Below are 13,458 nucleotides of genomic sequence, written 5' to 3'. Positions count from 1 at the left end.
CAGTCAGATATTTCCGTGAGAGCTCTCTACAACTGACCCTGCCCTCAAGAGGACTTTAAAGGATAACTACTCTTCAGAAGATACACTGGCACACATGCTCCTGCAGAAAAGAATGGTGTTTTCTTTTCTAAAGATAAGCAGACTGGTCTATTGAATACTGAAATATTTTAGCAGTTGTCTCATTTGTAGGCTGATGTGCAAATTGGTTCACACTACAAAATATGAAGATGTGCATTAGCCTTTTAAGGTTTGTGATCAAAACAAACACATGAGGGACATCAGTCAGTACATTGTGGTCCCCCCAGATACCTGTTTCTGTGAATAGAAATGGAGGATATAATCCATTATACTGTAGTACTGCACACTGTGTAGTGTATTTCACTACTGTTAGAAGTGTTGGAATACACTACATCAGTTAACAGTTCACCAGGAACCTTGTCAGACTCAGCTATTGAGCAATTAATGTTGAATTGATCGGTAATTTATGAGTAGTTATTCTAAGAAACCATAGTTACTAAGTAATTCTCTATGAGACTCAGTAGTTATTGTTTAGTTAATAGTGAACTACCCTAATCATTAGTTAACTATTACTTACTGAGTAGTTAACTAGTAGTGCTTGGTAGTTAAGAGTAGTTAATTAAGTGTTAATGCAGCACTACTCATTCATTCCTGCTTAGTTCCTGATTGGTTACTTATTAACTACGGGACAGTATTGTAAAGTGTTACCCAGGTAAGCAGAGTTATGAGCAAAAATTATATGAGAAATAACATCTTTGGTTTTAGCAGGCTATAAGAAATTCAAGTAAGGCCTAGTTAAGGCTGTAATGAGGCTCTCTTTTCTGTTCATTCAATTTCCACATTTCCACATTTGCATACTTGATACCCTCCAGCCTCCAAAGGCTCATGAGTTCCTTTGGGATAAATAAAACATGGAGCACCACTTGAGATGGCAGGACGGGTGCCCTGTAAGGCAAATGGTATGGGGAGATTGCTGTGAGCATATTAAAAAGGGCAATGATAAATGATAGCAATGAGAGCATATTAAAACTATAAGGTCTGGATATTATTGCTATATAATTTTGTTCAAAGGGTGAATATCTTGCATTTTTCTTGTGTTATAATTTTTTTCACGAGCTTTAAGGTCATAGGTCATTTTTACATGGCCAGTTTCAAACCTCTCATTATCAGGTACAATTAAACAGGTTGTTTTTTTGTTACTGTTTCTTTAAAGCTGATGTAAGTAAATGATTTCTTTTCTGATTGCCAGCCTGTATTATGGCTCAACCAAAAAGTTGTCTGGGCTGAAACATGCCTTATAATTTCGTTGTGAATGGGCAGGTCTAAACTGCTGTATGGGCTAAACTGCTGTATGGGCCCTGTAAAGATAACATTAACTGTGGAAGCAGACTTTAGGCTTTCAGTCACAGTTTTATGAACTGATTCTGATTTCATTATAAGCCCTGATGATAAATGTGCAGTTTAATGTGAAAACATATTGTTTTTTTTTATCTATTATACAGATTTGCCCAGGGTCTCCATCTTCACCAGGTAGATATGCTTCAAGAGGGCATCACACGGAGTTCCACAACCTTAAACAAACTTGCTAACAAACTGCGTAAAGTGTGCAAGTCTGCCATGAAAAGAATGAGAAGAGCTAAAAAAAACGGGAAGTAGTGATGATTGATGAAAATAAATTTGGCTCTCTTTTTACTAACTTTTGTGGACATGTAGCGCTTCTCATTATGCAGTCTAAGGAGATACATGTCAGATATCAGTTCAGCTACAGAACTTAATTTTTTCAGTTAGCATGTTAAAGTGCTGCCTCTTGCCTAAGCATGTCACCAGCAGTGCACCTTTCCCAAACAGTTGTCCCTGTTTTTAGGGTAAATGGTTTAACTGGATAAAAAGAATCAGATTAAACTTCATAAGGAATACGAACATGCAAAAATGTTTGGATGTTGTGTCCAGAAATGATTTTTTTTTTTTCTGCAAAGGCGACCAAAGACCTGGGCAATCCAGGGAAACACTGGATGGCTGGCAACCCTAACAATAGCAGTCATGTGGTCAGAAACTGACCAGTAATGAAAGAGGTAGAATATGGCCAACACAAATGTGTTTCAACAGATAAACTCTCCTGTAGTGTCACAGTGTGCCTAAAACATAGTTTTTCCTCATTTCTAATGAAGTATCCAGTAAGTCATAAAAACACCACTGGTTTTGGTTGAGGTTTCTTTTTCATCTTACTCAAAATCTAAAAACAGACACAAAACGCTTAGTTACTTGATCCATTCTCAATTTTTAAACTGACCGGATTCCTTGATATTTCCCTTGTCAATGTTAATTAACTGTTAATTTTAGTCATGTCATCATTTTATTTTGCAATACACAGTATTGGGCCAAATTTTGTATTATCATTTTCATATTGTGCAAGATATTACAACAAAGTATTATGTGCTTAATGTTTTGTCATTTTACAGTTTCATTTTTCAGCAATGTTTGGACTAATGTGAAAAAGAAAATATTGTGAAAAATATTTCTACATCTATTTTTTGTCTTTTACATTTCAGTAAACCCAGGGAAAGAGCAGTAACTGAAAGTAATGGGTGTTTGGGATGCTGGGAGTTCAAGATCATGTGCGGAGACCAGTGTTGCACATTGTGAAGCACAGATCCACAGGATACCTAATGCCTATCCTAAAGAAGTACGTGAGGTGTGGGAGTACAGTAATATCAGATGGGTGGAGAGCATATCACTGTCTTTCTAATGAGGCATATCTTCATCTCATAGTCAATCATGAAGAGTCTTTTGTTAAGCCTATGACAGGGGCACATGCCCAAAACATTGAGTGGATGTGGGGCATTTGCAAATCCACTTAATGGAGGCTACGAGGCAACAGATCTGAAATATCTCTGAAGGAACATTTGGATTTAATAGAATTGACCTACTGGAGGGGAAATAAGCACAGGGACGGTCCTCTTGGCATGCTTTTACATGACATAAGAAAAAAATATCCTGTGTAAGATTGTAACTCTGTAATGGTGCTTTTTGTGGTGTAGCATCAAAACACGGATGTATTATGTGCTAACCTGTCAAATGAACGACTTCTGTTATGTTTCTTATTGCAGTAATTTGTTATTTCAATTTTAAAAGGTTATTGTCTTTAGTAAAAGTAAGTTCAGTTAACCATTTTTGCATTTTTTACTCTTTGCTATAGCACCTGAAACATCAATTATACACAACATGCAAGCTCTGAAACCACTAGTATTAACCATTTTAACAACCAAAAGTAAATCAATTGAACAAATTCACTCCTTGAAACCCTGCTTAGCACTTTTTAGCCCTTTTTAGCCTTTAATTAGTGATCATAACTCCACTTTAGAATATGGAACACAAATTGACTTATTGAAACTCTATTTAGCATTTTTAGCCTCTAATTAGTGATGACCATAGCTCCACAAATCCTGAAGCATTAGTGACCTATTAAACTCTTATTAGCCCTAAAGAAGCAATAAATTCCAATGATGTTATTCCAATTCCAATGCATTGATGCTATCTAGAACCTGTAGAATTACATGCTGCCTATTGTACACTAATAAGATGTAAATTTAGGTGATAATTCATGCTCAGTAATTCAGCATAACAAGGTATTAAGAAGGTGCATATTGTGAGCTATAATGACTAATTAGGCAATTACTTATGCTTTTCACATAACAGATCTCTATTTTATGTACTAACACAGATCATAATGAGTAAAGATTAATACGTAGTGAATAAACCATTTAGAAGTGTCTAATTCAGGCTTTATTGAACACATAATAAGACCTTAATAAGCCACCAATATATGTTCCTTAAAATAAAGTGTTACCCAGTTCTTTATTAATGTATACACTTTGTTATTTCCTGATGTGTTAAGTATTAGCCCATGCCTTAATTCACCATGATGAAAGCATTAGTTAAGTATTAATACATGCTTATTTGTGTACCAGTATTGTAAAGTGTTACCAAATCATTCTATGTTTAAATCACCAGCTTCACTGGCCAGCTTTCATCTTGTTGGAGCGTGTGGTTGCTAGTGAGGTTAGCTTTCACCAGCTTTGAACTTGAGGTCAGTAATGAGAGCACAACAAATATCAATGACAGCTAATTATAGCTCTGAAAACGACGGGGTTTGGGTTAGCTAACCTTAAGTATGCACAATTTATCAAAAACACTCTGAAATGCCACTGAAAAGTATCGTTGGCCTCTGGCTGCATCCCAAACTGCATACTGCCACTCTAAATAGTATGTAAAAATAGTACCCCACCATTAGAAATGCTTTCAGTAGTGCAGTAGAACTAGAACTTTCTCAATGTTAACCCTAATGCAAATTGTTTTGTCATTTCATTTCAGCATAACGCCACCAAAAAAGATATATAAAACCATGACAGGACACAATGTTACTCACATTGTTTTTTTAAAGAGTAGCTCAAGCCCTATTCAGACTAGATCAGTCTTTCATAGTTAGGTGGTTTACTGCCAGTTTACCTTAGCACATTCTGTAATGTTTAAAACATTTCATTTTGCCATTATTTAATTTACTCTAACCATGTATCTTTCTACCTTCAGTAAATGCAGTGTGTCATTAGCCTCACTATTAGCTTGTGAATTCATGGCAAACACATACATGGTTACATATCAGCCTGATTTGGCCACAGAGAACAATAAGACAGCTTCCTGTTTGTCATATTCTTGTTAAGATGCCTGTTCCACCTTAAGTGGTGCAGCAGTTACAGTTACTGGTGCTAATTAACTGCTGCACCATTTAAGGTGGAATGAGAAAATTAGTAAAATGAGCTGGCGATAACAAGTCAAATCTTACAGTTATATACACACTTTATGCACTGTTCATAGAAGCAAACTCATTATAAAAGCAAGCTGATATTTTCATCACCATTTCACAACCCAAAATGATCAAACTTGAAAAGCAAAAAATAAAAAATAAAATAAATAAAAATAGCAAGATAATCAAATACTTTCTCTTCACTTGCATCACAACTTAAAGGTGGAAAACAGAAAAATAAGTAATGCATTAGTTTTATTAATTCATTTGATTATATACAGAAACAAAAAAAAAAAGAAACTACCTTCGGTTCTGTGAAATAATGTCTGCTTTTTTCTCCAATTTTGTCATGTCCAGTTCCAACTGTTAGCTAGGTCTCCCCCAGCTACACAATACTATCTGAACTAGAAGGTAGTAAGTAAGTTATATTTTTAAAGCACTTTTAAAACAACTTGCATTGACCAAATTGCTCAAGATGAATAAAAGAGATAAAGATGAATAAAAGAGATAAAATACAGATAAGATGATGAGTAAAAAAACATATAAACCACAGACTTAAACATGTATAATAACCACAGCCCCTCACTATTCAAATGCGAGTTTGTATAAGTATTGATTTAAAATCAGTGATTGAAGGTGCTTGGTGTATAGTGGGAGGTTCTATGAGTGTTCCATAGTCTCTGAGCATAGACTGCAATCGCACAATCACCTCTAAGCTTCAAACGAGCCCTAGGAACAGCCAGCGAGTTCTGTGAGGATGATCTCAAAGCTTGCTGTGTGGTAGAGGGAGTGAGCATCCTGCTGACATACGAGGGGGCTTGACCCTTAAGTGTTTTAAAAACAAATAAAAGCACTTTGAACTGTATCCCGAACTGGACAGGTAGCCAATAAGGTGAAGCAAGGACTGGAGTAATATGGTCTCTTTTCTTCTTACTAGTCAGTAATGCAATAGGGACTGGTTAATCCCAATATACAAAGAATTAAAGTAGGCAATTCTAGAGGAGATGAAAGCATGAATAACTTTCTCCAGGTCAGAAAACTAGAGAAAAGGCTTAAGCTTTGCAATGTTTCTGAGCTGGAAGAAGCTACTTCTTACCACAGAGTTGATTTGTTTATCAAATCAAAGATAACACTAAGATTTCTCACAGAAGTCTTGACACTTCAGGACAAATGACCAAGGCTATTGGCCAATTTTGTTATGTTGGCTAATCAAGCATCATGCTGGGTGATGGGGGGCACACAGACAGAGGGTAAATAGAAATATACAGTATGAGAAAAATAATATATTTCTGGAATACTGAAGCATTTAAATCTGCTCTAGTAGACCCCAAAAATGAAATTATGAACACTGAAAATGAGCATAATAAGTCCCCTTTAAGACAGTGTGGATATAAAGATGCTGTTTCTACTGTTTTACTGCTACTGCTCTAACACCATAAATGAACAATAAAACAGTGAAAATGTGAAAAACTTAAGTTAAAATGGACATGAAAGTAAAAATGGAGAAGACTCAAGTAAAAATAAAAATTAAAATGGAAAAGACTGAAGTAATAATTAACATGAAAATGGAAAAGACTAAAGTGAAAATGGAAAAGACTGAAGTAAAAACAAAAGTGAAAATGTAAGTGGAAATTAAAGGGAAAATCGAAGAGACTGAAGTCAAAATTGAAGGGAAAATGGAAGAGACTGAAATAAAAATTGAAGGGAAAATGGAAGAGACTGAAGTAAAAATTGAAGGGAAAATGGAAAAGACTAAGGTGAAAATGGAAAAGATGGAAGTGAAAATGGAAAAGACTGAAGTAAAAATGGAACAGACTAAAGTGAAAATGGAAAAGATGGAGGTAGAAAGGGAAGAAACTGAAGTAAAAATTGGAGCGGAAATGGAAGAGACTGAAGTGAAAACTGACGTAAAAATGGAAGAGACTGAGGTGAAAATGGAAGAGACTGAAGTGAAAACTGAAGTAAAAATGGAAGAGACTGAAGTGAAAATTGAAGTGAAAATGGAAGAGACTGAGGTGAAAATGGAAGAGACTAAAGTGAAAATTGAAGACAAAATGGAATAGAGTAGCTTTAAAATTAAAGTGACAACGTAGCAGACTAAAGTTAAAATGGAAAGGAAAATTGTGAAAATGAAACCAAAAAAAGCAATAATGTACCAAAAAAACATACAGATAAGATTGTAAATGAAAACGATAACGCATAAAATTAACATAAAAATTAAATGGAGAAGGTAAAAGACTGAAGTGAAAATGGAAGTGAAAATGGAAAAGACTGATGCAAAAAGACTTGAAACCCATAATGAAATTTTTTGAATATACGTCTCCTCTAATTCTTCGCTATGTTTTTGGTGCACTTCTTGTGTATGAATGTAGCCCAAAGACCCAAATAATATCAAATCTATCTTTTCAAGCAACTTTTTGACTTGAATCCGATCATTTTTCTGATAGTTGTTGAAGACGTGAATTCTACCTTCAAAGGTGTCTACCAGATCCTGAAGCTCATTACTGTTACTGATAAATTTCTCAATGGGTTTTTTCTCTAACAGATCTCCACCAGTGAAGAGTATTATGGTGAACTTCACGGCTTCTTCTCCAAAGTTCTCCTGAATCCACTTCACAGCGTTCCTCTCCTCCTCTGTGAATCTCCTCACTTTGATCACCAGCAGGAACACATGAGGACGATGAGTAGGATGGTAGATACATTCAGGTGCACTGTGGGCTGTTTGTTCTGATATTAGCCATGTGTCCATCACCCCAGGAGTGTCAATCACAGTGATGTTCCGTCCATCCACAGCTTTGTTCCTTCTCTCACAGTGTTCAGTCACAGATGCTGGAGTGACCTTGACTCTGAAAGCTTCTTCACCCAGGATGGTGTTTCCTGACGCACTCTTCCCAGCTCCAGTCTTACCCACCAGCATCAGCCTCAGCTCAGCATGGTTCACCACAGGTCCTTAAACAATAGAAAACAATTTCAACTCTTTGTCCTGTATGGTACAGATTACAATGACAAATTTTCTCTTTGGTGACATCATTCGAAAATGAAGACGAACACTCACTTACCTTTGGAATATGCATACAACCCAGTGACCAACATGAGAACTGCCACTGGCAGCAAAGCCTTCCAAATGGATATATGGTTGTTTTTCTACCAAAAACAGGTAACGACATGTACATGATCTCTATCAATATTTCATTCAAGTACACAGTCAAACTAAATTGCACAAATAAAAACTGTAAAAATATTCTGATTATTGACACTATTGTTAAAGCTATTCATTACAGTCAGAATTCATTAATTCCTTTAGTAATTTTATCATTACTCATTGAACATGTTCTGATGTTTTCTCAAAAAATCAAAAAAGTATTTACAATTTAAGATGCTACAGCTGCATATGCTAAGAATGAAAAAAAATGACTTTCTGGGCAAGATGTCCTAAGCCTTCTGTGCCACATTTTAGGTGCAACTGGGACACATTTTGCAAACATACATGTCATACATATATGTGTATGAAACTGGTGTTCAAGTCTAAATGTTAGCACTTTTCGCATACAATACTGATCAAAAATCAGAGACCAAAAGTCCATTTTCAATCTAAACAATCTACAAGTTATTCATTTTTCAGCTGGAAAAACATGAATTAATGTCCACACTTTGTCTTTATTACAGCTTCCCTTCTTTTCAGGAGACTTGAATTCATGTTCTCAAAGAAAGCAATCTGCAGCCACACCTCCAAAGTTCAATCTTAGAAGTTAGTTTGCATTTTCTGCTTTTCACAATCCAAATAATCCCAAACACATTCAGTGATTCAGTGAGGTCTGGACTCTGGAGTGGTCAGTCCATTGTCCAGCTTCTTTGTTTGTGTCTATCCCCTTTTCTCAGTGAGGTTCTTCTTGAACAGCTACACATCCTTTCAGACCCATAGCGCTGAGTCGTCTTCTCACAGTGGAGGGATGGACAGAAACACACCATATGTGTTTTTTCAGATCTGAAGCAGTTTGATTTTCTCCTCTCTCTCAAAGATGAAAGCTTTAAGTGCCGTTTATCTGATGGGGAGTTTTGGTGTCTACCAGGTCTTGCAGGTGGTTGTTAGGAGTCCCATTTTGTTTGTAGCTTTTAATAATTACTCCAATTTTGAAAACTGTTTAAAAAAACTGTTTTTTAAACTAATTTTTCTGCTTGCTCCTTCCTTATACGTTATTATACCATACATGTTATATTACAAACTATGTCTAATCTAAGAAATATCTCCTGCAAAATTAAGAAACTGTACTTAATGACCACTCAAGGGGTCTCTGACTTTTGCACAGTTCTGTATCTGATGTAACTCAAAATACTTCACAGAGGATCAGACAGAATATGTTTGACAATCACAAAGAATAGCAAAATACAAAGACTATGGTCAAATAAAAAATAATGCAATAATAATATTAGTGTTTGAATTAGCAATAATAAAAGGTAAAAGTCAGAGTTCATAAAAAACAAAGATTTTAAAGAATGTCCTTCTTAATCTTGTCTTATTTTGAATGCTCAGGGTACAGTAAACCGTAGTAAACACAATTTTAACTCCAGCTGCATTGAGAGTACATATCAAAGAACATTCTGTGCTGTACCTTTAGACACATATACATCTCCTGTATATTTCACTTTTTATTAATTTATACATTTAACAAAATGTTGATTTTACTGTCTCTATACTGTCTCTATAATGCTCACCTCCTCATCTTTACTGGGAAACTCCTTCTGGGGTGTGTTTGAGTTTATATGGAAATTTTGTGTCTTTTCCATGGAGGACCTAAAAATTAGAGACACATTGTCAGGAAAAGAAGCTAAAACCTCACCCTGCAACTGCAGGAGATAATGTATTGAATAGCTCCAAACTATCTTAACATTGTTGCTGACCATGTATGGACACTTTCTAAATGATACTGATTACATCAAATATGAAGGCACAAATCTTCACTGAGTAGATCCAGAAGTATTGCAGTGAATTTTTTAGCAGCTGCGAAATGCAAACATTTCGACCTGTTTCTACATTCCTTTAAGTCCTGTGAGTTACAAGGTGGAGTCACCACAGACTGGATTTGTTGTTCCAGCATGGCCTACAGATGCTTGATCGGATTGAGATCTGGGGAATTTGGAGGCCAGGACAACACCTTGAACTCTTCGTCATGTTCCTCAAACCATTCCTGTCCAATGTAAGCATTTTGGATGGTGGACAGGGGTTAGCATGGGCACTCTGAGGGTGTGATGCACTGTGTTGTGAGCATGCCTTCCGTAATCATCATTAAAAATTACTTGCGCCACAGTATCCCTTCTGTTGCTTCGGACCAGATGTGATTTGTAGCCCTTGTGCATTGATGAGCCTTTGGCACCCAACACCCTGTCACCAGTCTCCTTGGACCACTGTTGGTAGGTACTCACCACTGCTGATCCAAAGCACCCAACAAGCCTCACTCTTTCAGAGATGCTATGATCCCGTCGTCTGGTCATAATGATTTCTCTCACATCCAGCATGTCAACTACGAAAACCTACTGTTTACTTACTATGTAATATTTTGTGGACCTTGCTAAGACGTTAACGTTATTCACTTAATCTGTGAGTGGTTATTACGTTTTGGCTTAACGGTGCATATTTTCAAAATACAAATTTTGGATACAAATCTAAAACTACATCTATTTGTTCCCCTAAATAAAATATTCTACATTGCTTTTATGGTGATGGGGATTATGATATTGGTTTATTCAGCTATAATAGTTTATTAATCTTAATTTTAAAAAGAATAAGACATCTTCCTGGAAAACGTTGAAGGAAGTAAATAAATGTCCTGACACTACTGAAATATAAAAATCTCCACTATGAGTAAAACTGAACAAAAATGTCCAGATATAAAAAGGTAAAATTAGAGATTTGTCTCACCTTTCATCACTATTTTTTATATTGTAATAAATTACTGTAAAAAGACAACCAAATCCTAACTGTAGTGTACTGTTTTTTTCCCAAATATGATTAAATATTGTAAAGTCTGATGCTTTTTTGGAGCCCAAAAAAGAATTACCGTTGACAGCAAGCTACCATAAAATTTGACTGTCCAATGCATTATTTTCATTTTGTAATGGAGTGAGCTGCATGCAACTATTGAAAGACAATCATAAATCATTGTTCATTCTCCTTCCTAGAAACGATAAAAAGGTCAGTAACATTGTACTGAGAAATTAAAACTTAAATTTAAAAATCTGATTACTCAATTTGTGGGCTAGGCCTAATTCATGCTAACTTGGCATAATCATAGCAAGCTTCTGGTAGTGCACAAGTGAGCATTTTCAGATGGTGTGTCTGCGGCAGTTGGAAGTTCATTTTCCATTTACCCAAATTTGCCTACATTGTTTCTGTAAACATACATCACCAAAACTTCTTAAACTGCATCCAGGTCTTAATTAAGGTTTCTCAGACTCGTAGATGTGCTTTATGGCACAATATGACTCATTGTGAGGTATAAAATAATAAAAATAAAAATAAAAAAATAATAATAAACTGCTTACTTTATTATTTTCAAGACTTGCATGTGAGTAAGTCCAGTCTCTGAACCTGGACATCATGAAAGGTAAATTGTTTTTTGCACTTTATCTGATATGCAGACAGTCTGCCCCTGTTTTACATTATAGACATGTAAAAGTTAATTTATCATGATAAACATGAAAGCCTTTGTAGTGGTAGACAAGTGAGAATTTGCTTTGTACTACCTGCAATGAATATACAGACATAATAATATGCAACATTTGTTTCAAGACCTGCAGTAATGCATTGGCATATGTGAGGCACATGCATAGTCATAGCCCAGTGTGTCACTCAAGTGTATGTTTTGAGCCTTTAAGTCACATTTATCACCATAAAGATGCACATAGAACCACAACGGGAAGAGCGACTGATTTAATGTGCTATGTTTACTGTTGTGGTGCTAATTGTGATAATATACAACCTTTTCTCCTATCTTAAAACTCACATCATAGAGGGAAATCCGTTCCACGTCCTCTTCATCAATGCAAGCACATATAAGTCACATCACATATGCCAAGAGGGCATTAAGATTTTTCTGAAGAAAGTATGATAGGCTGAGTTGCAACCTCAGGAAATAAATGCAGCTCCTTTGAAAATCATACATTGTGATGCAGAGCCAGATGCTCCCAGTCAGTTGTGGAGAAGAGATTTACCCAGAGGATGCAGACAAAGGCCAATTTTTAGGTGGCATTTTCCGTGAATAACGTTTGTTTAGGCCTCAAAATCTTTAAATATTTACTTTTTTCTTTGGTATTTTGACGACGTCCTAATCAAAGTAAGTGCTTAACCATTAGAAAATCTTATTTTCCCACATCAGGCTGTCAAATCAGAAACTATATGAGCTGTTTTCGCTGTAAATAACTGAATAACAGGGTCCAATTTTAGTTGAAATGTATGCAAAAAACTATAACTATCCAACTATATAATTATATTTTGTTCTGATTCCCCTTCATTTTATTCACATTTACTCTACTGTTTTTTTCATCTTTAATTTCATTAATTTATTTTGTTTTTTGGATATTTATTTATTTGTCTTCCTTTTGCACTTTTGTCTTACAATCATATTGTTTTGCATTCCAGTTGCTGAAACCTGTGACTGATAACAACTCCACTGATATAGATACATTTCTGGTTTCCTGGTGTGATAGCCATTTGCTTTTCAATGGGTTTTAATTATTTCACATTATTATTAATTACCCAATTTGAAAGTCTCCAGCAGTTTTCGTTGCTGAATAACAAGCAGAAGCTCTCCGAGGTCCTCTTGTCCTCTTGCTGGACTGTTGGGTTTCCTCAGAAAAAACTGGGCATATATATATATATATATATATATATATATATATATATATATATATATAAAATAAAATATAATTTAAAAAATAAATATAATTAAAAAGAAAAAGGAAGTGAAAATCAAATTGTACACCAAAAACTTTTAGGGATAACTTGTCAATGTTTAATTTATTAAATTAATCTATTTTTTTGCTTTTGTATTTTGTTATTTATTCTCACTTCATTTCCTTCTTATTTACTTTGTTTTGTATTCCAATTGTCAACACCTCTGATCAATGATCACTTTGTTGTTTTCTAAACAATAAATGATTGCCTGGATTTACAGCCAACAGCTTTTCAGTTTGGGTTCCCGTTGTAGATTGCCATCAGTTTTGAGACACGCTAATATGTAATATGAGGTTAGTCCTGTTTGTGCCAGATGAAGATCTGTCTGATTGATATGTTGCATGGCAGCAGTACATTTAAAAAAATGTGGGAATTGTTTCTCATGCTGGACAATATTGCTTACAGTAATTTCAGTTTAAGTGACAGGGACAAAATCCTTCTGTTCTATCTCCGTAAAAATGAATTCCAAATCTCAGCAAATGCACACATGCCAAAAATATCTTCAACTAAATGTTTGTTTATACATAATGCGGACTATGAATTCTGTCCCCATCACTAAAATCACTTTAGGGACAGATCTACTTCTGGCCATTAATGATAGGATAAGTGATTACATGAACTAATGATGGCCCTTCCAATGTATATATGGGCATTCTGTTCTATTCTATCTGTCATTCTATGGGCATGG

General features: G+C 35.3%; 1 protein-coding gene across 1 annotated transcript in view; it reads right to left on the bottom strand.

Annotated features, from left to right (window-relative positions):
* Window positions 1–1,512: 1,512 nt before the first annotated feature.
* LOC118800110 (GTPase IMAP family member 9-like) overlaps window positions 1,513–13,458 on the bottom strand; it is a 39,255-nt gene continuing 27,309 nt past the window's right edge. Inside the window, exons 3-6 of the mRNA XM_036560255.1 lie at window positions 9,533–9,611; window positions 7,879–7,963; window positions 7,173–7,768; window positions 1,513–1,557 (exon numbers count right to left, since the gene is read on the bottom strand). Of these exons, the coding sequence (XP_036416148.1) occupies window positions 1,513–1,557; window positions 7,173–7,768; window positions 7,879–7,963; window positions 9,533–9,611 (805 nt within the window). The remainder of the gene's footprint in view (window positions 1,558–7,172; window positions 7,769–7,878; window positions 7,964–9,532; window positions 9,612–13,458) is intronic.

The sequence above is a fragment of the Colossoma macropomum genome, unplaced genomic scaffold (assembly GCF_904425465.1).
Source record: "Colossoma macropomum unplaced genomic scaffold, Colossoma_macropomum, whole genome shotgun sequence".
NCBI lineage: Eukaryota > Metazoa > Chordata > Actinopteri > Characiformes > Serrasalmidae > Colossoma > Colossoma macropomum.
The sequence above is the reverse complement of the archived record's forward strand: the minus strand, read 5'-3'. Positions and strand labels throughout refer to the sequence as shown.